At 37.5% G+C, this 27,830-nt stretch overlaps 1 protein-coding gene across 6 annotated transcripts in view; it reads right to left on the bottom strand.

Moving 5' to 3' along the window:
- Positions 1-27,830, bottom strand: part of LOC125268683 (glutamate-rich protein 1) — a 76,024-nt gene that overhangs the window by 7,775 nt on the left and 40,419 nt on the right. For 2 of the 6 annotated variants that reach the window (XR_007184953.1, XR_007184954.1), the window contains exons 1-4: positions 3,919-4,178; positions 3,672-3,797; positions 1,829-1,972; positions 42-404 (exon numbers count right to left, since the gene is read on the bottom strand). Coding sequence is in view for 4 of the 6 variants with exons in the window: in XM_048191076.1 (XP_048047033.1) it covers positions 42-404; positions 1,829-1,972; positions 3,672-3,797; positions 3,919-3,937 (652 nt within the window). In the remaining 2 variants the exon portion in view is untranslated. Of the gene's footprint in view, positions 1-41; positions 502-1,828; positions 1,973-3,671; positions 3,798-3,918; positions 4,381-27,830 lie in introns of those variants that run through there. The other 4 variants (XM_048191077.1, XM_048191076.1, XM_048191075.1 and 1 more) reach the window with 4 other exon arrangements.

Here is a 27,830-nt window from a genome sequence, read left to right as displayed (position 1 = left end):
AGAGAAAAGCGATAAAAGTATAAATGCATAAAATGCATTACCAGAGGACTTGCGATCAGAGAGGTAGATCTCCTGTGTGGTACGAAGTAAGTCAAGCACCTCCTCTAAATTTCCATGTCCACTCTGTGCATATGTGAATTCAACAGCTCTCACATGAGGCACCAGTCCAAGAGCGACGAGTTTCTCTTTGTGACGTTTCTTCTTCATCTTCCTCTTTCTGTTCTTGCTGAGCCTCTCTGTGCTCAGTGAGCTTCCAGTGTGCCCTTCATTGCTGGCATGTACAGCATCTGTCTGACCCTGAACAGCGCCCTCTGCTGGAGGGGTGGATACCTTGGCTGTAGTAATGGGAGACACTTTTTTCTTCCTCCTCCTTTTCCTCTTATGTAACTCATGGTCATCTGTGTCTGAAAGATCCAAAAATGGCTCATTGGTGAGGAGGATTATGGACTTTCTCACAGTATAATTATTACAAAGGGGTTGTAAAGCATCAGGCTCCATTCTCTGTAGAAAGAGGTTTAAGGTGGCTGATTTGTCATAAACGGATTTAAATAAATTCACTATAACAACTGAATAACATCAGTTACAGCCTCCTTACATTTACATTTATGCTCTTAGTAGACTCTTTCAAAATAAAAAGCATCCTAGAAGAAATGTGCACATACTGTATAAGAGGCAATTACCAGAGTGGACAGCGCGCGCACACACACACACACACACACACACACACACACACACACACACACACACACACACACCCCTTTGCCCTTTCAGTAGTTTTCTGCAGGCTTTTCAAGCTCCTTAGGACTATACAAACACATGGAGTTGTGCTGAGCTATTGATTTTTTTCATCTGTATTCAGAGCAGAGAAACTTACTGCACATCTGAGCGACACACCGCAGGAAGCAAAGATTCAGCTCCTCAGCATACAACACATACAATGAGACCAGTTTGCAATAAAGGAGTGATGAGAAAAGGCCTCAATAATATGGACAGTATGTGAGTGTGAGTGTTTGTGTGTGAGAGAGAGAGAGCTTGTGAACGAAGTTATTGCTGCTCTGCAGTTCTATTGAGGTCTATTCAGATCAATAGCAACAAAAAGACAGTAGGAGGAGGAAATCTAAAGAGCTTTTTAGTGAAAGAGAAGAGAAGTACAACATGCATAATGAGTAATGTGATGAGTAATGTGTAATAAAAGATGCAACAATGTCACCTATAGAGAAGGTGCTTGGTTTTGTCATGAAATATTTTGGGTGTCATTAAAATTCGATGTCATACAGTACAAGAACAAATATCCAAAAAAGAATTACAACAGACTCGTTTTGTTAAACCCTTAAATTTGGCTTGTCCTAATCATAAATGATTAGGGCAAAGCAAATATCTCAAATAGTCTGATTCCTTTTGGTTCTGTGATTTATATGCAAATTAAACATATAAATGACTAATTTTGTGTGTTTGTCTAGATGAAAATTCCAAACTGTTTTCCTAAAAATATTATTTCTGAGTTTTATTTATCCTGGGTGCTGTGGCTAATACGCTCCACTGAATCAAATTATTTGCTCATTTGGATCCACAACAGGAGTTGCAGAATTAATATAAACACACAATTGATTAGTCAGCAGTAAAATATCAAACAGGATATCAAGATACATCTGTATACTGGCAAATATAATCTGCAGTGACTAATAACTAGTCAGGATTATTTGCAGGGATTACTAGGATCACTTCACCAAAACTAGTGACTAGTTTTCTACTGAAGAAATCAAATAAAAAAAGAAAAGAGATGACCTAAGAGGTGTGTCATTAATCAGAATGAACAAGGTTGTCTCACCGACTGGACTGTTCTCAGAGTCAATGGATTCTGTATTGGACAGTGTGACAGGATCATTCCCGCTAGTGATCAGGTAGCCTTCAGGAGGAGGAAGTACAGTGTAGAGCTTTTTGCCTTGTACTACAGATGTACTTTTCACATTACCTAAAAAAGGGAGAGAAAGAAAGGGCGAATGAGCAGACAAGCCCCTTGTTAGTGCCACATGCTTTTTGAGATATTACCTTTCTTGCAGTGTGTTACATATAGCAGTTTGTGAATGTAAAATGTCTGCAGTGTTTCAAAGTTTAAAGTGCATGAGAAATGCAGCTATTGTCTCCCAAAAGAAAGAACCGATTCTGAACTGCCTGAAACAAGTCGTCAGCAATTCCAGTCTTATTTCCTGCACAAACCTATGTAGGTTTGTAACAAATTTGCATAATGTCAGCCTATGGTCTTCTTTGGCTGCCCACAAAAAACGTTTACTTTAACCCACCCTCAAACACTGCAGTTGTAGCTGAGGCCCAGAAGAGTTTGGTTTGTGTTGTCGACATTTTGAAAAGAACCTGTTTTCTGCGCTGCGAAAGCAAATCCACTCTGCATGAACTTCTAAAGGATAAGGACTCAAGCTTGAAAAGATACAGTAAAACAATACCATTTTTACTGTTTGTATCACTGTGTGTAAAAGTGCTGAGGAAGCCTCCGGAGTTGAAATTTAAATATATCGCTGTAAGCGGTAGACCAATCATAACAGATTGGGACATCTGACCAATCAGAGCAGAGTTGGCTATTGGAAAGTAGTGGCTTAAAAAGATAGAATACTTTATCGTACCATTTCAGGCAATGTGATAACAGAGGTGATCCTGCAATGCAGATTATGAGAAATTAAAGGATTAGTTCACTTTCAAATTAAAATTTCCTGATAATTTACTCACCCCCATGTCATCCAAGATGTTCATGTCTTTCTTTCTTCAGTCGAAAAGAAATTAAGGTTTTTGATGAAAACATTCCAGGATTATTCTCCATATAGTGGACTTCAATGGCCTTCAAACGGTTCAAGGTCAAAATTTTCAGTTTTACAGTTTCAGTGCAGCTTCAAAGCGTTCTAAACGATACCAGATGAGGAATAAGGGTCTTATCTAGAGAAACCATCGCTCATTTTCTAAGAAAAATTAAAAATTAAATACGTTTTAACCATAAATGCTCATCTTGAACTAGCTCTTTTCTTCTCTATTAGAATTCCGGCAGTGTAGACACTGCTAAGTGTATTACTGCCCTCCACAGGTTAAAGTTTGAACTATTTGTTATATACAATATGCTAGTGCAAGTATATATATAACAAATAGTTCAAACTTTAACCTGTGGAGGGCAGTAATACACTTAGCAGTGTCTACACTGCCGGAATTCTAATAGAGAAGAAAAGAGCTAGTTCAAGATGAGCATTTATGGTTAAAACGTATTTAATTTTTAATTTTTCTTAGAAAATGAGCGATGGTTTCTCTAGATAAGACCCTTATTCCTCATCTGGTATCGTTTAGAACGCTTTGAAGCTGCACTGAAACTGTAAAACTGAAAATTTTGACCTTGAACCGTTTGAAGGCCATTGAAGTCCACTATATGGAGAATAATCCTGGAATGTTTTCATCAAAAACCTTAATTTCTTTTCGACTGAAGAAAGAAAGACATGAACATCTTGGATGACATGGGGGTGAGTAAATTATCAGGAAATTTTAATTTGAAAGCGAACTAATCCTTTAAGGTGTTTTTTGACCTTGGATGCGTGTAAACCTATTGCAGCCCCCCAAAACAAAATTAAAAACCTTTAAAATAGGGCGCTTTAAAACTTAAACATGAAACAAACTCTGACCTGACTTTTTGGTTGGGATGGACTGAGGTCTTTCTGCAGGTGGCACAGGTGTGCTCTGCTCATGTTGCAGCACACTCTGCTTTTGGGCTGCAGGATACAATCTTTGCAGGACCTTGGACTGGAATACTAACACACACACACACACACACACACACACACACACACACACACGTGTCAACAGTAAAACACACAGAGTTCTGTAGTACGTGGCAGAGTCATACATTTTTACTCAATGCTCTCTTCTTACCTTCTTTTCTGACAGACATATCAGCGGCTGAGAATCATGATGACCTTTTCTTCCTCAATCGTACACAAAATTACACTCAGTAACAATAAGTACAAAACACTGTTCTGGTAGGTGTAAACTGTATGGGTTAATGGATGGTAAGGCGTCTAATTTTGGAATATTGTACATATTTAATCAGAAACCAGGATTTAACATGTAGCACATTAAAAAAAATAGCTGGAAAATCAGAAAACTGCAAAGAAAATACCGTCATGCTGCTTCTCTGCGTTGTCGTATTTCCGACCTCATCATGATGGCGTCTGAGCGCGCAGCGTCCTGAACTGCGCCATCCAGCGGCGTGGACAAGCGCTACATCACCTCCAGGGGACCGCCGCATCTTCACCCGCGGGGCGGCGACTGAGCACATGCACTCTCAAAACTTCGCTGCCATCCTCACCATGTAGCCGCAAGCTCAAGGAATACCTATAATGTCAGCGTGGAAGAAGGTACGTTCAGCAATTTGTGCATGCTTGTTTCTTGAAAGGTGCAGAAGAAAACAAAAAGTCTACTCTACTCTCACGAGCTTGTGCGCGGCGGCGCGCGGGATGCAGAGCTCAGCATTACATCACTCACCTGCCGAGAGAAGGCGTGACATTTTCACCTGTTGGATTCAACTAATATTTTGAACATTTGTTTAGCTAGGTTTGTCATCAATTTAATTTAGCCTTTTTTTTAAATGTTACTCAAAATTATACAAGTTTGAGTGTTCATTCATGAACATTGATCATGACTTGTAAACAACTTCTTACCTAACTGGGTGTGGGTCAACTGGAGTGCATTTTTTAAAACTGCTAAATCCATTCTTGCTATGCATGCAAGCTTAAGTATATATACCTCAAAGAACATTTTCTAGTGTAGACTGACATGTAAACATGCACTTTATAGTCACCCAATATTACATCCACCTGCTAGACTTTTGAGAATCAGTAATGGAAACAGTTACATTGATTTAACACTAATCTGAATATTGTGGGTGATAGAGGGACATCCCCTTTCCTAATGATGTGAAGACATGAAGTTGTAAATAGACACTCTATCATTATTGGTTATTGAGATATATTATATACTTTTTAATTTTTTTGAATGACATTATGTTGGATGTTTAATTGTACATGCAGATTTATGTTATTTTTATTTTTAGATTACCTTTGCCATCATCTAACACTCACTTAAAGGCACAATATGTAAGATTTTTAGATTAAAATGTCCAAAAACCACTAGAACAATGTAATATATTTTGCTGACTTATGTACTTACATTATCCCAAATGTTTCCAACAATGTTTAAATCCAGAGAAATCTACTATTTTAATCCGCGTTACCCTCGATTTACAGATTTACTAACATCAATCTAGATTACTGCCAAAAGCAACAAGTCTACTTTCAACATTCAACACACTCAAATGTATTTAGTATGATTGTTTTAACCATGTAAAATAGCGCTGCATTACCCCACTACGCAATGGAAAGAGCAGCTGACTGCAGCATAGGCATAATAAAAGCTCCGCTGGACTCGAGATTGGTGTGTATCGCAGGTGTCTTTCATAAGCATTCGCTCCAGCGGCCTCGTCCTTCTCCCATGGCTCTCGCCCCGTCCGATTTCTTTCCATCGGCTGTGGAGGTGAAGACAACAACTCCCATGATTCCACTTTCATTCACCCCGTCATCAAGCTACGCCTTTGTTTCGAGTAAGCAACCTCTAGCGGCAAAAATTACATATTGTGCCTTTAAAGGCAGTATCGTGGAAGGTGTAGGACCATAAAATGTTCATCCAATCATATCCCTCATTCCAAGAGCTACGATAGGATGTCCTACTTGCCTGTCAATGTGTCTTTACATACCCTCGCACACCCTGTTTGCGCAGTTAGATGTCAGTAACGAGCAACGCAACCCAAACATCAGCCACCTTTTACATTTCCTCCTGAGCCAAAACAACGAGTTTATGCTGCATTCATGCCATTATAGCGTAACTTGGAGGAGATGGAAACGCGTGACGTTATACTCAAACCGGTTTGTGACTCGAATTTATGCGTTTCAATGGCAACACTATATCAACTCTGAAATGAATCTGCAGCAGTCAGGTGGTACAGGTCAGTGTTCTTTAAGTTGTTTATGTTCATTGTTATTGTAATGTTATGTGCTTTGAGAAATTAGGTAGTTTATCGTCGTCTCTCCTGATGCTTTTGTTTGCTCCGTGCTGTACACGTTCATGTGTTTTGGTGGAGCCGTGGCTTTGGAGACGCTCTGTATAGAGGGTGGGATTTTATGCTTTCAGAGCTTGCTATTGCTAGCCTGTCTGAAAATGACCTACCCTACCTTTAAAATAAATCTTTAAAAACTCTAAGAATTTAATGTAATCTTTTGCAAATCTCAAAATGAATATCCCTTTTTTAAACTGTACATGTTATGATACATAAAGTCACTTCTAGTATTTAAAATAGTTGATATCTTTAGTTTATAATATTTAAATTTTAATGTATTTTTACAGAATAGTATAGAATTCAATTATTGGCCATTTATTGGTTATTGGCCATAATGTAGGCTAATTATTCAATATTAGGGAATCCCTATTATAATGTTGTAAAGAAAAATTTCCCATTTTTCCATTTCACCCAAGATGGCATTCACACCTCAATCCATTTGATGCTGTTGGGATAACAGTGGAAGGCTGTGTCTGTGTAGCTTAAGGATTGAAAGAGCGCTTTTTATCCCACAGTGCAAATGTGTGTGTGTCTGACTGTGATAGAGCAAATTTGACAAAATATGCATCCATTATCTAAGCTGTTCTCTAAAATGACTCTAAGATGCCCATTTTAAACATATTACATAAGCCAGCAGCAGATGCAGTACAAAGCTTCCCAGATGCAGCTGTCTGTCAATGTAAGTGCAGGGTGCAGCATTCATTTGCAGTTTCAAACACCAGCTCTACAGAAATAACTCAGACGGGCAGAATCAGCCTTCTCTGTATCTTGCACTTATGCTGATAGACAGCACATTTAACTGAGGATCTGAAGAGTTCTGTGGGCCATGCTGAGAGTTTATTAGAGTTTCTTATATAGCTGCTGTACCTGTAAATATCTTTTAAAATCATTTATTCAGTTCAGTGACTTGACTTTAAAATGACTTTATTATTTTTGTTAGTATGCAATCAGTATGCAATCAGTGATTACATTTGCATAAGCCAATATTAGAATTTGTTGTCCATATCGCTATAGTTTAATATTAGCATTATTTTTCATCATTATAGTTTAAATTGGAGGTTTCAGTCCAATTTTGGATGCAGATAATGTTTGGTTCTCATGTATGAAACAAATCATTCACAGACAACTTCACAAACAGTATCATGATTTTGTGTTACAATAATTCAAATGATCACAGAACTACTGGGATAAAAGTTATAGTTTGGATATAAAGACTGTCTACGATAGTGAACAAAATAGAGTAAATTAACTTTTGAATGTAACTTGATGCTTTAAAGGTGCCCTAGAATTAAAAATTGAATTTATCTTGGCATAGTTAAATAACAAGAGTTCAGTACATGGAAATGACATACAGTGAGTCTCAAACACCGTTGTTTCCTCCTTCTTATATAAATCTCATTTGTTTAAAAGACCTCCGAATCTCAACATAACATTTGCATATGCCAGCTCATGTTCAAGGCATTAGACAAGGGCAGGACGTCTGGATGTGCACAGCTGAATCATCAGACTAGGTAAGCAAGCAAGGACAATAGCGAAAAATGGCAGATGGAGCGATAATAACTGACATGATCCATGATAACATGATATTTTTAGTGATATTTGTAAATTGTCTTTCTAAATGTTTCGTTAGCATGTTGCTAATGTACTGTTAAATGTGGTTAAAGTTACCATCGTTTCTTACTGTATTCTCGGAGACAAGACTGTCATTATTTTCATTTTTTAAACACTTGCAGTCTGTATAATTCATAAACACAACTTCATTCTTTATAAATCTCTCCAACAGTGTGTAATGTTAGCTTTAGCCACGGAGCACTATCAAACTCATTCAGAATCAAATGTAAACATCCAAATAAATACTATACTTACGCAATTAGACATGCTGCATGACGAACACTTTGTAAAGATCCATTTTGAGGGTTATATTAGCTGTGTGAACTTTGTTTATGCACTGTTTAAGGCAAGCGCGAGCTCCGTGGGTGGGGAGCGTGAGCATTTAAAGGGGCCGCAGCCTAAATCGGCTCATATTTAATGATGCCCCAAAATAGGCAGTTAAAAAAATTAATTAAAAAAAATCTATGGGGTATTTTGAGCTGAAACTTCACAGACACATTCAGGGGACACCTTAGACTTATATTACATCTTTTAAAAAGACGTTCTACGGCACCTTTAAATAAAGATGATATCAATTACATCGTAACACCAATAGGCGGTGACAAGTGACTGTTAAATGTATTTATCATTGAATCATTCATTCAAGAGATTCATTCAAAAACACTGATTCATCCAGTAGAACAAGTGAGTCATTGAATCATTCATTAAAAACCCATTCAGAAAAGTAATTAAAAATTAATTCAATATTTTTTTAAATAGAGTGCAGCAATTAATATTTTGTCAGAACTGCTAGTTAATTACATGAAATTGTTTAGTTTAGTCTAGTTGTCTATTCAGAATCATATTCAGAATCATGGGAGAATTGTGGTCTCTATAGTTTAACCTAAAAATCGTGATTCTCAGTTTATCCAGAATTGTGCAGCTCTACTATATATTTATTATCTTTTCATTTCACTAAAATTCTAGATCAGAGTGTAATGTGTTTGATTAAAAGACAAAAATGACAAAACAGTACAGATTTATAAGGGACATAATATAAAACAAATTGTCATTATTAATCGACCCTTTGGAATTCTGTTTGTTCAATCACAGCTTTCTGCGAACAGATGTTTTTGTATAATGATGATGAGCACTAAACTAGATATTTGGCCATATTATAATGGTGCATCCCTACTATTTACAGTGTTTGATGTGGTGCAGGTTCATAATGCATGATGCAGGTTCCTCTGTTGTTCTTTCCCAATAAATAGTCTTGGAAGTGGAGCCTTTTGAATAAAACACTCCATGGGATTGCCTTTATTTTTAGCTCATATCTGGTACCATAAAGTGTGTTATGACAGGAGAGCTCATGGACATCAAGCCACAAGATGCTTTTCATGTTTTGCATGTGTGCTTGTGTCATCAGCTTGAATGGCAGCTAGTTGCTTTGACTTTTCCCATTCATAATGCAGGCATGTGTTAGTGCTTCTGTGGAAGCTCTGCTGTATAGCAAGATAAGTACAGGAAACGATGAGAGGATGGCAAAAAAATTAATAACTGAAAAATCTGAATGAATTAATGAGGCAGGGTCAGTGGGTTGCTAGTTTCATCCTTATATATGTTCACTTGAAAAATATATTTTGTCAAGAATGTAGGAATGCTCAATATATTGGTACCATATCAGTTAGTGGTCAATGTTAGAGAACTTTTAAATATGTTTTTACACTAAGATTATATAGTTCATTAGCCTGGTAATACCAGACTCTGCTACTTCACTTTGCTTCGTAGACAGAGTCTGGAATGGCATAATAGAGAAGTGTTTTCTCTCTCGCTAGGGGGCGCTTGTCTGAAGTTTAAAATCATTGGTTACCCGTAAGCCAATCAGATACGTTTAGTTATGACGTATGTTATGCGCCTGTACAGCCGCATCGAAGCACAGACATCATGCATCGAACTCAAATCTATGATTGAACTTCCACTGTAAACCTGTTGTAAACACATGATGATGCGAGCGAAATACCGGAGTGAACATGGTATCCATAACAGAGCGAATTGCATCCCGTGTCTCGTTTCCCATTTCCGCGGTCGTTTCGGTTTTCGATTTCTCTAACCTACAATGTAAAACTCGGCGCTTAGCATCTACGTCACGGCTCTCAGCCCGCCCTCTGTTCGTTGATTGGCCCGGCTGTTTCCAGACCGGTGGCAAACAGAAAGCTCTGACGCTGTATCAGACTGAGTACAGAAGCGAAATGAAATTGAGCGGAAGTAGGAAGTCTGACGTAGTCAGGCTAATAGTTCATCATCCGATAGTAACTAAAATGGTAATAATTTAATAACACGTAAATTGTGATCGTTAAATGTAATCTTTAGCAAATCTCAAAATAAATATAGCTGCAAGCAGGAATTAATGGGATTCAAGCGCACTTTAAGCACATTCATAAAAAGGTATTATGTTCTATTTAACTAGCCTGTAACCACCTAGATCATAGATGGAAAAGACCATTTATAGCCAAAACAGGCAATTTATAAAGGAAATATGTTTTAAAGCTTTTTAACAGTTATCGAGGTAGCGCTAGTTTGGGAAAGTAGATTTTTGAAATAATCTCCAATATTTATGACAGCGGTGGTCCTAGAGGCAAAGTTGCTCAGAATGAGGAGTTGTACCAAAGCCACTAGATGACATGCCTGCAGCCATTAGCCAAAAAAAGCGGCTAATGCTGCAGCTGCGGTAAAGACTGTCAGTACGCAGGAAAGGAGACCAGAGGCCATTACACGATAGGCTGAGAGGTGCCGCATGTGATTAAGTTAGCTGTTACGCTTTCTCCAATGGTAAGAGATACAGATCCTCTCATCTCCCTATAATAATACAATCTCTGGTTGTACTATATGGTATGAATGTCATGGTCATGTGCGAAAAATCGTGTGATATACAATCCTTTACCATGTGAGAAACGCAAAGGCGCCTGGTGGCCAGTTTCTTTTGAATTTCTCACAGGCCTCTAGGGCCGTAAGTCAGACAGGCCCAGAGAGTTTCCTTCCGATTTTCCTCCATTAACCTTGTTTGACAACCGCTTGAATTTCATTGGCCGACAGTGGCCATGTTTTTCGAGATACGATCACGTCACTTTGGACAAAGACACTGCTTGTCAGTTTTCAAGTCAATCAGAATGTTGCATAGCTGTAGCCATTTTCATTTTTTTCTCTCATTTTATAGCACCACCAAGTGGCCAGTCGACACTTCCTTTTTCAAGCGACCACAGACCGAGCCCGTACATAGGTGAACCGAGTTTGGTGAAATTATCCTGTTCCGTTCAAGAGGGATAACCATTTTAGTAAAAATGGCCACTTCCACTTAGTCGCAGACTTGAATCGAAATTTTTACTTTTTTCAGATGATTATTGATAGTCAGACTCCAGAGAATCTTTCTGCACTGAGATGTCCAAAATGTGAGTTTTGTTTGTCTTGAGGCGAGGATTCCAATGATATAAGACACTTAAGTCTGCAACAAACAGTTTAGGAGTTAGGGTTAGGCAGTTATGTACTTTTGATCGCTGTAGCGCCACCATCAGGCCAATAGTTGACATTGTAGATGGGGTGGGTACTACCATCCTTCAAAGTTTCAAGTCTCTACGACTTACGGTTTGGTCAGTCTGATCACTTTTAGGGGAGATTGCTGATCCTTGGAAGTTCTAACAATTACAATAGGGTTTCAGCGCTACTCGCTTGAACCCCTAGATAAACACTGCGCATTACAGCGTTATGATGCCTAAATTCACTTGTAGCATTTAAAATAAGTAATTTTTGTGTTGTATATATTTGCATATACTATAATATAGAATTTTTTGATCTGGCCATTTATTGTTTTAATAACCGTCCATAAGAAGGTTATTGATTTCACCCAAAATTGTAATACTGTAATAATATAAAAAAATGTTGCCATGGCTACTAAATTAAATAAAATTGAAAAGTACAGTATAAATTGAAGTACAAAAATGATTAAAACTTACAAATTGTAAAAAATTAAAGCTAAATAGATTTACAAAAAACAAACAAAAATAATTAATAACAAAATAATACAAATTAAAATGTAAAATTTAAATTAAATTTAAAAAAAGCTAATTAAAAATATTAATAAGTATATAACAGTATGTACATAAAACAAAAAAGGTTAGATATACTTATTAAAAGAATATGAAGGGAAAACAGATTAATTTCAAAATTACAGTATTTCTGTCAGGACCACTATCGTCAGATATGACTGACACTTATCATACAGTTTGGATTGGTGTTATGGTTCCATTCTGGGTAAGAATTTGCTGCGCATCCATGCACCTTAGCATGGATAAGAGCAGGGAGAGAAGCGATAACCTCCCAAGGTAAACAGAACAGAACCAACATAAATGAATTGGAGAAATCATTAATGTTTAATAACTGAATGTACAACATAATTCAAGAATAAGTCTGATTCGAGGGGAATCAGAAAGCCAAGCCCTGACTGGACGAGAGGAGGAGCTGGGGAGGGAGGAGGGTAATTAGCTCCAGAGCAATGCCTTTAGCTGCTGACAATACTGATGGACATAATATATGGATGCGGTGATAGGCCTCATATTCCTAGTTAGAAGTGGATCAGCTGAAAGTGATGCTTGACTGACATGACCTGCCAGATCTAATGCAACACTTGATTTTTACATTTACATAATTGGAGTCTCAGTATTGAAAAATAAAAATCGTAAACAGAACACAGGGGTTTTTGACCTTCTCACCTTTGACTGTAGGTTAAAACTGTTTAGTCTATTCTGATTTTTTGGGGGGCCACAGCACAGCATGAAACATTTCTCCAGAAAACACTGTAATTATTGCTGCTGTCTCAGAGCTCCTCCTTCCTCCAATTACTCTGGGAATTAAGAGGTGCCTGAAAAAAAAAAGTGTGAATTCTGTAAGCCTGAGACACACACACACACATGAACATGGAGAGTATCTGCTTGTGCGGCAGTGTGCTTTTTTTCCCCGATTGTGACAGTTGGAGCTATTTAGTAATTTAGAGAGCTGCGATTAGACGCACTGATTATATACACACTGATTAAGCACACCGTGAGTGTACACACACTGATTACACAGAGATTTCACACACACTTTATCATAAACCAGCTGGTGTCCTGTGGTAAGAGGGTCAGCTGGGGCAATGATTATTGTAGAGATGGATTCTCTATCACAAAATATATTTCATATATAGTATGTTTGATATATTAGATAGTAGCCTAGATGCATGTATATTACTTTATGAATGAGAAATCAAGTCAACACAAACCACAGTGATCGCAACACTAGACACTTCACATAAAAACTGCGATTTGAATCCATAAAGTGGTAAAAATTGATTCGGTATGATTCTTATGGGGCCTTTGCAAAGCATTTTATCTGTCGCTTTTCTTGAAGAAATTGTTAAATTACACAGTAAAAGTGGTTGAAGACTTTAGGGACTGTGATAACAGCTGATAATATTAGTGTAAGTGAACAGATATTTTTTTACTATGATACTTTGAAATCTTTAGTTTCTCCACACTACAATGACCTGAACAAATATGTTAATGAAATGACATAAAGCTAATGAAATAATAATAATATTTGCCTTGTTTTAGGGATGCTCTTTTGGAAATGAGGCAGAGAGATTAATCCACAGCATGAACTTTCATGATTTATTTAAAGATTTGAAAAAAGAAAAACAAACTGCTTGATCTTCTCTGATAATAGTGACCCGGCAACAGCATTTTACCATATTTTTGGATTCTTTCCATAAACATTTTCTCCATAGATTTGCAAATAACACAGCAAAACCTTAGGGGACAGACAGCAAAAGGGCTTAGCAAAGGGCTCATTCAAAATGGCCACTCATGCTGCTGGAAGAGTCCCATTTAGGGGGAGATCCATGCAGACATCACAATATAAATGCATGCAGACCTAGATAAATTTTGTATTGCATACCTCATACACATAAATTCTTTAGTATAAGATACTTGCTTTTGCAGTTGAAGCAGCATCGAAGAATAATGACATTCCGCATATATACCACTGCTGTTTACCCACTTTTTTTTATTGCTGAGCTCAAAATGGATAATTGAAAAAACATTAGAAAAGAAGTTATTCTTTCATATCCTTATTATTGAATACTTAAACTCACTCTAAAATTCCAGAATAGATTTCCATCATTGACATCTGCTGACTGTCTTAAACATTTAAATGAGTTTTACTAGGATTTTTTTTTTTTTCATATTTGCTGGGTAAACTCCTATGCGTTATCTGAGATGAGAGGGAAACCCTTGAGTCTTTTTTTTTTCTCTTTTTTGTACTCTTTTCACTTTATCCTCATCACAGGTGACTAAGCAGAACATTGAACGTGACAGTGCACTTTAGTTTGGGCAGAAAAATGAGCTCTGGGTTGCCAGCTCCTCTATGTCAGTTCCTGTGCACTGGGAGCTCAGGGGAGAGCGGAGGTTCATTAATTCTAAAGAAAACAGTCAATTTCATTTTGTGCAGTATGCTGGCGCAGGTACCCACACGTCACCAACCTCATTTCTTCATTACTTGGCTGTTTCTGTAAGAGCTTGAGTTGCTGTGTTGATAAAGTTAACAACATCTTTGGCCTAGCTGAGATTTTCTCAAACAAATGTTTTCAGATGTGAAATTAATGCAACATCTGATATCACAGTGTTTATCTGAAGTGTTGAAATCAGGTTTATTAAAGGAAGTGATGCATCTGACTGGTAAGAATTTTATATGTATTTTCATCATTTTTGATTGTTTTGTTCGTCACGTTTATTTTTATATTCTTTTACACCAATTTCTCTTTCAAGCTTCTCTCAAAAACAAAAATGATATCTTTAAAATACTGCGGACCATTACACATGAAGGTAACTGTGAAATGTTCCACTACTCATTATGAAAACTAACTAAATATGAGATATTTTATGCTGTTGTTGTTCATCTCACCAAAGAATGGGCTGTTTAAATTTATATAGGCCTATAAAAACATTTTTAAACACTATTTATACTAATAATCAAGGATGCATTAAATTTCTCAAAAGTGACAGTAAAGACTTGTACAAAAAAAATATTTAATGTAAATGCTGTTTTTTTTTTACTTTCTATTCATCAAAATATTCATTTTATTTTATAAAAATAAAATTAAAACAAGCATGTAATAACCACAAACAAAGGGTATTAATAGCGGAGTAAAAGTACCTTAAATTACTCAAGTAAAAGTAAAAGTACACAATTTTAAACTACTTATAAAAGTTAACAGTCTTTCCTCTTTAAAAGTGAATCAGTGGAAGGCCATGTTGGTCAATATCGGCAGGGCTCCTGTGTGTCCTTGTGCAAGGACTGGTCAGCAGTTCTCTCTGATAGGCTTTGAGTTTGATTTGACTATTGTGCTTTAGTTTAGGATGCGGTTTGTGATGTCTGTTCTTTGCAGGGAAGCCTTGAAATTGCTCTTGCGTGAAATTTCTCTCTCTTTCTCCAATCTCAATTTCAGTTCTCTCTCTCACGCTCTCTCTTGCTCTCCGATGGCTCATCTGAGTTGTAAGCGCAGGTACCACAGCTTGATTAGCATTCTGAGGATGTAGTCTGGAGGATGCAGAATTTGGATGGAGAGCTAGAACTCTAAAGTTAAGCTGAGTCTTTACTCCTTTGAGTTCACCTGAAATTCTGTTTAACTGCATTTCAGAGACATGGTTGTATTGCACTATAACTGTACTGCACTGATGACATTAAATTATTAATTAAATGTGTTTTAGTTTTATGCCTGAAATACTAATATTACAGAGTAGTTAAATTTTATATCATGAATAGAGCTAGGAGACCTTAGGTGCATTCCATTTGAACATAAGTGGACTGCAAAGTGTACTTCACAGGGTATTCTGCCATCTTAAGTGAGATTCCAATCCAAAAGGAGTGAACATGTTCAGTTCAAAGGGCACTGCTAATGGTATAGGGAATGAGGGAACATTGATATCACTTCATAGCATAGGCGCCGATTTATGTTTCTGCCGGTGGGTGCCCAGTAACACCCCCCCCCCCCCTTAATTTTTTTTAAAATGTTATAGTTTCATTCTTACAGCTACGTTACAACATTAGCATCGTACTATTATATTTTATTAGTACTTTCCACATTGGTCTCGCGGTAGAATTTTTGTTTTTAGAGTCAGAAGTTCAACCATGCTCTAATTATCAGTGGTTCGAATCTGCCCTCGAGTAGTTTTTTTTTTCACATTAAGATCAAATAAGTTTAATTATGATTGTAAATCAATAACAGGGACAAATTTGTGTGCATTTTGATAGTAGCTTCGCTGAAAAGAAGAGTCTAGCGAATTGCAATAGATTGACGCACATGTATGAAGACTGTACGTTACACAAGAGACCGTTCCTCCACTTATAACAGCGGCAACACAGCATTTCAAAAACAACACATTCCAGCGCCAGATCGCTTATTATTTAACTCAAATGAATGTCAACTGGATGTTTCATTTGAATTCGACCCAAAACAAGCATATTCTTTTCATGAGTGTTGTCGTGCTCTCGCTGAAATCTGATGATCAGTAACATTACCTAAAGGTAGCCTATTGTGTTATTTCGTCAGTCAGTTATGAAAGTCAGGTGGTTAAAAGCTTCTGGCAACTTTAAATCCAGGAAAGAAGACCGTTTTAGGGACAGGGCAAGGACAGTTTGAGTTCTGAGCGAGCGCGAGAGTGAAGGAAATCTGACTGCGAGTTGAGAGATTTGTGCTCGCTCAACACTGAATATATATATATATGCCTATTGGCAATCGATTTTTTACTTGTTAAAATCCATTTAGAATATCTCGTAAGTTTTCGGCGCCTATGCTTCATAGGAAATGGAGAGCGAAAAATCACCCAACTATCATTGCGCACAGCATCACCAGTCAGAACTTTAATGATGGAGCAGTTTTTCAACAGCTCTGTGATGGAGGAATTTATGTATGTGTTTGAGTATTCATAAATTTGTATTATTATACAAACTAGAGTATTTATGAATGGGTATGGCAATGAATGTACATTTGCATATTCTTTAAATAGGTATGTATAAATAGGTATGACAAAGTTGTCAGGATAAACCAGGATCTTGTGGGCCTCGGTCTGACACTATATCCTCAGGGAGACCAAAATAGCAGGCTTTTGAGAATCTGTCAACAATGACCAAGATGTATGTGTGTCCATTCGATGGGGGCAGATCAGTAAGTCCACTTCTAGGTTTGACTAGGATAGATTGGGGACAGGAAGCGGGAGAAGTTTGCCAGATGGTAAGTGGCAAGGCGCACTCCTGACGACCTTGAATGAACTTTTTAGCAATCCCGTTTTGTGAAATTAAAAGGGTCTGATTGGTCCCAGGGTGGCCTTGCCCACTGCACATTGCGTTGCCTCAATGAGAAGAAATTTTTGTGACTTGGGAACATGTATGTACATGATGATATTGGAATGCAGAATGGGTTTGGGATGTTCGCAGATTTCTTCTGGAGTCTAAAGACATGATAGAGCATTGGCTGTGGCATTTTTGGTTCCTGTATGATAAGAGAACAAAATTAAATCTGGTAAAGAAAAACACCCATCTTGCTTGTCGTGGATTCAGCCTTTTCACATCTCGGAGGTATTCGAGATAGCAGTGCTCAGTAAGGACAGTGAAAGGGTGACGGGCTCCTTCTATCCAGTGTCTCCACTCTTCAAGCGCTAATTTTATGGTCAAAACCTCAAGATTCCTGATATCATCTGCTTCGCCCTGGAAGCAGCAGGGTAAGTTGAAGGGCAGATAGAGCCTTGTTATAGAGCCTCTTCCACGCACTCTTCCATGGCCTATTCCCATGGGGCACTGGTTCACCAGGAAAAAGGTTGATGGCACAGTCCCATGGTCTGTGGGGTGGTAGTTGAGAGCCTCTTTGCAGTTAGAAGACATCTTTGAAGCGGGAGTAGCATGTCCACAGGGCTTTCAATGGAGGTGGAGATGGTCTTGGGTCGCAATGGGATGGTTGGGAAAACAGTCAGGGAAGCAATGATTTTCCTCACTTCAAGATGTCTCAATTCTTCCAGGAGAGGATGGGATCATGCTTCTCGAGCCATGGGTGCCCTAGCAGAATCTACAGAACCATGAGTTTGATGTTCTCTTTGTGGAGACAACCAACTTGCAGCTTGACAGGACCCACAAAATTGACGTATGGCTTTTTGGCTGAGTGGTTTTCCAGTTATTGACTGTATTTGATGGTTAGCTGGATTTGTCCTCTTCTCAAGTTTGAGTTGGCAGCAGAGTACCCCGGAGATGAAAGCTGTGATTAAAACACATAAATCAGAAGCAGTAAGAGTTACAATGGTGGGAAGTTGTGACAAAATAGTTTTGAGGCAGGTAACGTAACTCACCAAGGGACGTGGAGTTTGAACTGGACACAAGGAAATAACGAGTGCATTGGCACCACAATATAAACATAATCTCTGGGTCAGCTGACAATGCTACTCAGCTGGGGTTATTCGCATATTGTCTGCTTGCATGGTTTAGTCTCATGGTTCTGAAGGGCCGGATTGTACTGGCTGGCAGATGGGAGGGAGGACTGCATGGCAGATTGATCTTCCATATAATTCCTCATTCGTCAAGCAACTCACAGAGACAACTGAATGAAACACTCCAGAGACTCATTGTGTCATCTTAGGCCGAGAGATGCAGCTGCAGTGCTGGCTCGAGTCCTTGCCGGTAGGTGGTAAGTAGCGCTCACTTGTTTCATCCACTGGAGGCCACTAGGGTTTGAAACTTAAGAGAATAATCAGTCACTAAAAATGGTATAGTTGTTCACTTACTGAGGAATCTCCTGAAGGGCGTCTGAAAACCTCCTGGAAGTGAGTAATAAAGCTATTGAGGGATTACATGACCATTCCAGCTTGATTCCAGAGTGTTTCTGCCCATTGCAGTGCACATCCAGACAATAGTGACAGGATGAATGAGATTTTGGCCTTCTCAGTGGGGAAGAGGGTGAGCGAACATTGCACGAGGAAGCCATTACTGTCCTCCACTGAGCCAGAGAAGGGCGCCGGGTTGACATGGGACTGGCGACATACACAAGTGGTGAGGAAGAGTTTGGGGAAGTGACGGGTCTGCTCGGTGCAGAGGCGGGTGCAGGTACAGTTAGGACTCTGAGAAGGTTATCCATCAGCTCCTGCAACAGGTCTGTAGTTGTTGGATTCATCACCGTTAAGTTGTTAGGTCTGGCCTACTGTCAGGATAAACCAGACTCAAAGACGGATATCGCAATCCAAACAGTGTTTATTGAGTGAATGGCACAATTCAGGTGAGTAAATGCCACATAAGCAGTTCCTGAATAAAGACTGGTGGATAACTTGTGTTTCTTTTCGTTGCAAGTTGTGACTGATGATGATGACAGAGGAACTGGATGAAGCACACACCTCTTGACGAACACAGTGAGTATTCAGGTAAAATATATCCATAGGATGCAGGCATGAAGATGAAGAGACAAAGGAGACACAGGGAATAAACACAGGAGATAAACAATGCTTACGAGCAGAACAACCAAGGTAAGTAAAGCAGGTAAGGAGTCTGTTTCCACATTCAAGACCAGATAGTGAGTGACTGAGAGGTGTGCGCTTTTGTACTGGTGCTGAGTGCTGCGGTGATGAGGTGACGGTGATTAGAACTCAGGAGAGAGTGATCGCTGTGTGGGTGTGATGGGAGAGCCTAGCGTGTCCGTGACAAAAGTAAAAGTGGTGAGAAACATGAGGCTCTGTCATTTTTTTTTTTTTTTTTTTTTTTACTTTATTTACCTGTTTATTATGCGGCTGCGTGGGAAAGAAAGTGCATGAGAGACCTCAACAATGCAATTATTATGATTATGGATTAACACATATACACACAGTTAACCAAATTCACATTTATTTTCATATTACATGACAGTTATAGTACAGCTTCAAATCTGTTAACGGTCAAGTAATGGCTGCAATAGGCAATTACAGTAAAAATGCAAGTGTATAATAAACATGTAAGTTTTCATTATATTTATTAGATACATAATTGTGTTTGGTATATGTATGTTTTTAAATTTGCTCCAAAATTAGCTCCAAAAATAAGCAAAAAATTTTAATAAAAGACTTTCACTCCATGTGAGTCTTACATTAAAATTTTCTGCTTATTTTTTGAGCTTTGGTGTGCCAACTTTTTTCTGCTTTTTATTAATTTGTTTGGTCGAGCGCCCATCTTTGAGCGTATTTTTGCTCATATTTAATCCACCCGACTTTAAAGAGCTCGAGCATTTAAAATGACAGGCGACAGAACTGCAGTTGTTCTTGGAGTGAACAGGTCTTTATACTGCACATAATCAGAGTGAACACTAGTTTCTTAAATGCTACGTGAAAGCATGAAGAAATTCATTACAACTGAACTGAGAAAGTCTCAACTCTTGTTTATGTTTAAGATTCAGCTTAACATTGCAAATTCACACCCCCCCCCCCCCCACTCCTGACTTTAGAATCCATGATTACTCTGTTGCACATCCTGCAGCCAATTGCTAGTATGAATTGTTTAGACTCTGTTCTCAGATCCTCATTTAGCTTATTTCATAAATTTTAATCCGTTTTCTGTAAGCTTCCTCTCATGAGCTAAATACAATTAATGAAAGATGGAAGACATTTATTTTGGGAATGAGGGATTGTGATACAAACATTTTTCATCCACACTGCACACATTTAATTTCACTCTGTTTCTCTCACTCCATCACACACTATCTCTCTCACACTTACAAACACACCAAACCCAACAGTCCTTTCTACTTTATTTTATCACTGCCAACACAAGTGATAATTTTCCAGTTGATCGGTTAATAACTCTTTTGTGTGCTGTTAGAGCATCTGAGCACCTGAATCCTCTGAAACGTCAGAGGCAGTGTGAATGTGCAGCATGACCAAAAAAAAACCCATTCTATTCTATTCTATTCTATTCTATTCTATTCTATTCTATTCTATTCTTCATGATGTGTTGAATATTGTTGTGAATGATTCTAATTCTAAAGTCACCAAATTAACATTCTCTAGCTGTCTAACATGATTTTGTTGAAACTAAAAACGGATTATGATAGTTTTGGAAGCATCAGTTAGAATGTGTTGAAATTATTTTCAGATCATCATTATAATAATAAATCTTTTCCACTGTATGCTATAATTATATTGTAAAAAAATGCAGAGACACGTAGTATTTTAACCAAATGAGCTATTAAACTCTGTAAAGATGAAACAGGATGATTGTTTTGCTAGTACAGGGGTGGCGAACTGCTCCAACACTGATAAAACCTCACCTGCCTGTAGCTTTCTAGTTACCATTTGGACCTTAATTAGCTTGTTCAGCTGTGTTTGATAAGGGTTGAAGCAAAACTTTGCAGGACTGTGGCTCTCCAGGACCAGTGTTCGTCACCCCTGTTCTAGCCTCTCACTGGTACTACTGAGCATGTGTCCGGCTGTCTAGTAACAATACCACCCATCCACTAGATGGCAGCGTCATTCCAATCTGCTTTAGGAGGGTAAATTTGTTCTGCTTGACTGCAGATGCGAAATGCTGTTAAATGGAGATTGATTTATGGTTTATATGTTAAATTCAGCATAACCATAAAATAAATGGCTCAAAGCAGCATAAGTGTGAAGGATATTTGCACATAAAATCTGATCTGTAACTTTTCAAAGTCATGTTCTGTTTCTGTTTAGATAGCAAAATCATCAAAATTATTAGTAAACAAAATCAAATGCTATGTTATTTGCTCAGTTTAAAACTCCCAAGCTTGATCTGCAGATCTACTATTATTTGCTGTTTACTTGAGCACTATTTAATTGTGGCCTTTAAGAGATGCAAATACCATGTGAACTTCCAGAAACACCTAGACGTGTGAGAGAAAGCTGGATTTACATGGGAATTACCGAACAAACGTTTTGGTCGAGTTACATCTGATTCAGCATGAATATAGAAACCCATTTTTCTGTATCCAAATACTCTGCTCAAACACACACTTTCCTAATCTCATCTACGTGTCGAAAGTGTAGAATTGGAGCATTTTGTGTGTAGAGAGGCCTCAGTTTTCTCTCAGTGAACAAATTTGTGCTGTAATCTCCTGTTTTGGCTTCATTCTCTGCTAACATCCATGTAAAGAGATTCTTGTTATAAAATTATTCACCCACACAGGCGTTCCTGCCATGTACATACACACAGCAGGGAAACCTGGAGGCCACTTAATGCTTTCTAGACCTGACAGCTTCTGCCTGTAATTAATGGCTGTTTAGACTGCATGTGCATTCATGCATGCTTGTTCTAAATTTCTTTTTTTATCTCTATGTTTCTCTCTCTCCTCCCCTGATGCCTCTATCCTTCTCCCCACCTGACAGGTGCTGCTGAGCATAGTGCAACAGCGCTGTTGTATCCTCCCAGACGGGAACACAGGTAAAACCACACACTTGCCATTCAAATGCGTGTTTAGGCCCAGAGCCAGAGGCCCTTCTGTTTTTTGGTTAGTCAGCCTGAACAGGTGCTGATTTACGAGTTTGTGTGTGTTAGACGGTCCTGTATACATTTTTAGATTTGACAAGATTGATTGGGCAGGTAGATTTACTGAGGTACTCGCTGTGCATCTGTTCCAAAGACTCTAGTGTTGGTCATCTGATGTAGATCCAGCTTCACATGCGGCTCAAAATAGAACAAAAAAAGTGTCTTCTGGGGTTTAAAAATCAACATTTGGAGCAAAACCTGGAACAAAAATTGATTTTGAGTAAAGGTCTAGTGGAGGGAAGGACCTAATTTGATGACTGAGTGTGTTTGGATTGTACCTGTGCTATTTGCACTTACAGTTTCATCCATTTAATGGTATCCATTCACACTAATGTTAGATAATTAAGCCCAACATTTGTGAATGTACTTGGCAGTACAGAGGATGAACTGGAGGACTTAAAAGCTAAAACAAAATGCATTCGTTAGTTACACTGTACAGTACACTGTATAGGTATGTTTATCTTATAGTGAAGAGGCCGTTTGCACATTTTTTTATTAACAAGTTATCATTATGGTTTTATTTACCTTTATTTTTATGCTCTTTGACACTTTTGAGCACTGAACATATCTTTGTGTATACTCATTTTTTTTATATATATAAACATATATAAACTAAAATGAAGGCACATTTTCTTGAGAAGCACAATTAAATAAATATAAAAGTAATTTTAATAAATGAAGATATTAAAGTATTTTTATTTTCGTTTGCAATTTGCAGAAAAGATAAGGAAAATAAACTCAGTTCAAAATGATCTTACATAATTTTGCTACACACACACACGCACATGGAAAGACCTCTCAGCCAATCAGATTCGAGAACCTATATATATTATATATATATATATATATATATATATATATATATATATATATGGATATGTTCGTTTGGTTCTCGAATCTGATTGGCTGAGAGGTCTTTCCAGCAAAACAATATTCTACCAGTATCGCCACAGGAACCATTTCACTGTTTTCATCACTTCTCTGTCAGCATTCTCACAGCGAGTGTCATGGCGGATGAGCAAACCCACCATATTTTTATAGATACTGTTATTTTGTAACGGAATGTAGTTTTAAGAGTTTTTTAGGTGAGAATGTTTAGACTTCAGATATGTGATTTATATGTAAACATAGCGCTGAAAATTTGTTTAGACGTTTTCAGAGATGCGACCTCCAGGCCGTCAGCGACTGTACAGCACTCATGTACCCGCAGAGAACAGCTTAATCTCTGCCAGTCGCTGGCTCTTATGTAGATAGTGTTTAAATATGAGGTAGTGTTTAAACAATAGTTATAATATCAAATGGCCAGTCTTTGGTCTTAATCTATTAGTTGTTCCAGAGCGAACAGATTTGGCTTAAGGGCTATATTAAGTTTCATAACTGTATTTACATTGAAATTAAATCATGTACCAACTAGAGCGCTGCTTTTGTACGTTGACTGAACTGTTTGCTTGTGTTTTCCTATTTTACTTCTTATACTGATATAACGGTTATTGTTGTTAATTTAAATATTATTGTTCAATAAAAAATATTTTATATAAATAACATGCCGTATTTTTTAGTGTTGAGAGAGTCTGTTTTTACTTGAAACAACAACTTACGAGATGCAGCTGACAAATGCATTTACTAGCGCTGTCACGGGAATGTCTTAAATGTTAAAAGGACAAAGACAAAGATATCGCTTACCCTTAGTGGACATTCAAACTGATTTTGTGATTATGATTGACCTGAAGAATTTCAGCTAGATGCAGGTAATGCACTCGCTTAGACGATCTCTCGCTCATAATACTCTACTCTACATATTACAATGAGTTTCAATGAAGCGACGCAATGTTCCTTTGTTACTAGTTCTAAAGTGACGTTTTAGAATTAGTAAAGGAGGCTTGAGCTCAACTGTTAAACTGTCAACTTGAGATTTGTATCTGTGGCGGAAGGAAGTAGTTCCTCACAAAAGAAGGTTTTTAAAGACAATCCGTTGTTGTTTCTTTATTTACACACTTGTGCTGTCGAACTGTTGTATAAACGCAATATCACATTTGTAGCCGTGCAAATCACAGCCGTGCTGATATACAGCCATATCGCACGGCTACTCATGTGACATATGCATTATATATATATATATATATATATATATATATATATATATATATATATATATATATATATATATATATATATATATATATATATATACACTCTAAAAAATGCTGGGTTAAAAACAACCCAAGTTGGGTTGAAAATGGACAAACTCAGCGATTGGGTTGTTTTAAGTAGTTTTATATAAATAGTTTTATTTAAACCAACTATTGTTTAAAAATTGCTATATGGCTAGCTTAAAATGAACCCAAAATAGTTGGGAAATTAAAAACCAGATGCAATTAGAGGCAACAATAATAGACAAAAGGTGAATGTTTATTAATAAGCTTTAATATTTTATTAATATAAATTTAATAGTTTAATAGTTTATTAATATACATTTATTAATAAACAATTTAATAAATGTTTATTGTTTAATAATTATTCATTGAACATTAATAAATGTTCATTTCCAACATACTTTGGGTTAATTTTAATTAAGCAATACAGTAATTTTTAAACAATAGTTGAGTTAAATAAAACTACCCAGCAGGTTTGGCAAACATTTAACCCTACCGCTGGGTTAAAACAACCCAATTGCTGGGTTTGTCCATTTTCAACCCAACTTGGGTTGTTTTTAACCCAGCATTTTTTAGAGTGTGCTGCAAAACAACACTAAAATACTGATTATTTGTAAATGATTTGAAGTGCGTATCTGTGTAATGAGGGAGTCTAGTGGCCTTTAGGGCGTTTTTAATAGTGTATACAACGTTTTTCGTTGTAGCTAGGTGTGGGTTAGTCTGTGGTGTTTATAATTAGTTGTTCAAAAATAATAGAAGTCAGTGGTACTGTATGTCCCCATTTAAAGTATATGTGTGTGGTTATAATTAGGTTCCTTTGCGAAAGTATGAATTCCTAGTTGCTTTGCAAACAGTATGAAAGTATGAGTGTGCCATGGCAAGAGAATGAAGGAAATGAACAGGGGAACACTGGACTACAGTCTGTGAGGATCACAATATCCTCCCCTAACACAACCATGACAAACTTGTGACCTCACATGAGCATGCATTAATGCAGCCTCATCATAATCCACATGGCGGATGATCACATAACCGCCACTGTTCTCGTAACGATTAAGTATGATAAATATGAAACATTCTTCTGTTCATTATACATTCTTTATTGTGTGTGCAGATTACTATGACAGCAAGGGCATTCGTCAAAACAAAAGCTTGATAAACTAGCGTGCATAATTTTTTACATAATATGCCAAGTGGATTTCTCTGCTGGGGCATTTGTGCCCCTCTTTCACCACCTGTGATATAACAGAATGAGTTTACAGACTGAACCAGAGGTGCGTGTTTTAATTAAATAATTGCAGAAGAGGATGCCAGGTGCTGTATTGATTAAAAAAACATTTAATGACAATAGACCTTCAGTTTTGCATTATAAAAGCCTTAGAAATGCAGAAATTACTCAATGTTCTGCCTCCTCTGGGCATTTGTATTAAACCATTGTGCCAAGTTTGGAAGTTTGTAGTTTTTATTTCCACTGGATATATAGAGTAGAGATGAATTGATAGTATTTGCAACAGTGCTGTGACCATGGTTTCATCCTGTTTCTATGGAGACAATGCAGATCATGTCAGTATAGGTTTACTATCAACGCTTCCTATCATTTTATATCCATCCGAAAGCCATTTCACCTAATGCATCTAAAGCAGTCACATTTTACATTTTACATTTTTAAATTTCAGGTTTGGCCTTTGCTTCAGAGCGGAGTTCAAACTCCAGGCATTGAAGGTGGCCATCACAGAAGTTTCCCCTCATTATGCAAATTGGTGTGACTGATTTTCCTCTCTTTTGGCTTTGTATAGACCTGTTGTAAGGCAGAAAGCAGCATCTGTGAGTACAAAGACACTGACTGTGTCTTCTCTTTGCGACATGAAGTGAGAGGCAGATGTTTAGGCTATATGTAGCAGCTTTTGATGACGAGGAAGAAAACACACTTGGTTCTGGCAACGTGCTAACAATACTGAAATAACATGAATTCAAGATTCAGTGAGTAAGATTCAGTTATAAATGTGCTGTAAAGTAGAAAAATGGAGCGCAAAAGGTTTTTTCCTGACAGCTAACAACAGCCACCCACACGGCTCTTCTGGTTCTGCTACAGCTGCCGATGGGCTGTGATAGTCATCTACAGTATCATATCATGAGAAGTGACATGTAAACACTTTACACGTGTGGTGGACTTCCTAAATGAAGAGGCAAAGCCCTCTCTCTTTTTTCCTCAGTGTAAATTCATATTTTAGTTCCATTGATGTTTGCACAATTTATGTGTTAACGGCTTATGAAGCACCTTATACCTTACATTGTACCATAATATTTTATATACATAGTAGGCCTAAATACTACTTTTTAAATCAGATCACATTGGTATCTCATCTAGTTTTTATTGATTGATTGATCAAAAATAGATACCTTAAATATTGATAGTACAGCTATATTATTTAAAGGTGCCCTAGATTCAAAATTTGAATTTACCTCGGCATAGTTGAATAACAAGAGTTCAGTACATGGAAAAGACATACATTGAGTTTCAAACTCCATTGCTTTCTCTTTCTTATGTAAATCTCATTTGTTTAAAAGACTTCCGGAAAACACGCAGATCTCAACATAACACCGACTGTTACGTAACAGTCGGGGTGTACGCCCCAATATTTGCATATGCCAGCCCATGTTCCCAACATTATGAAAAGCATTAGACAAGGGCAGCCAGTAACGTCTGGATCTGCACAGGTGAATCAACAGACTAGGTAAGCAAGAACAACAGCGAAAATGGCAGATGGAGCAATAATAACTGACATGATCCATGATAGCATGATATTTTAAGTGATATTTGTAAATTGTCTTTCTAAATATTTCGTTAGCATGTTGCTAATGTACTGTTAAATGTGGTTAAAGTTACCATCGTTTCTTACTGAATTCACGGAGACAAGAGCCGTCGTTATTTTCATTTTTAAACACTTGCAGTCTGTATAATTCATAAACACAACTTCATTCTTTATAAATCTCTCCAACAGTGTAGCATTAGCCGTTAGCCACGGAGCACAGCCTCAAACTCAGAGAATCAAATGTAAACATCAAAATAAATACTTTACTCACATAATTCGAAGCATGCATACAGCATGCATGACGAACATCTTGTAAAGATCCATTTGAGGGTTATATTAGCTGTGTGAACTTTGTAAATGTGCTGTAATATAATCGAGAGCTCGTGTGGCAGGGAGCACGCGAATTAAAGGGGCGCGCGCTGAAAAAATCAGTGCATAGTTAATGATGCCCCAAAATAGGCAGTTAAAAAAATTAATTAAAAAAAATCTATGGGGTATTTTGAGCTGAAACTTCACAGACACATTCAG

Source organism: Megalobrama amblycephala, linkage group LG5, assembly GCF_018812025.1.
Source record: "Megalobrama amblycephala isolate DHTTF-2021 linkage group LG5, ASM1881202v1, whole genome shotgun sequence".
NCBI lineage: Eukaryota > Metazoa > Chordata > Actinopteri > Cypriniformes > Xenocyprididae > Megalobrama > Megalobrama amblycephala.
This window is presented reverse-complemented; position numbering and strand designations above follow the sequence as displayed.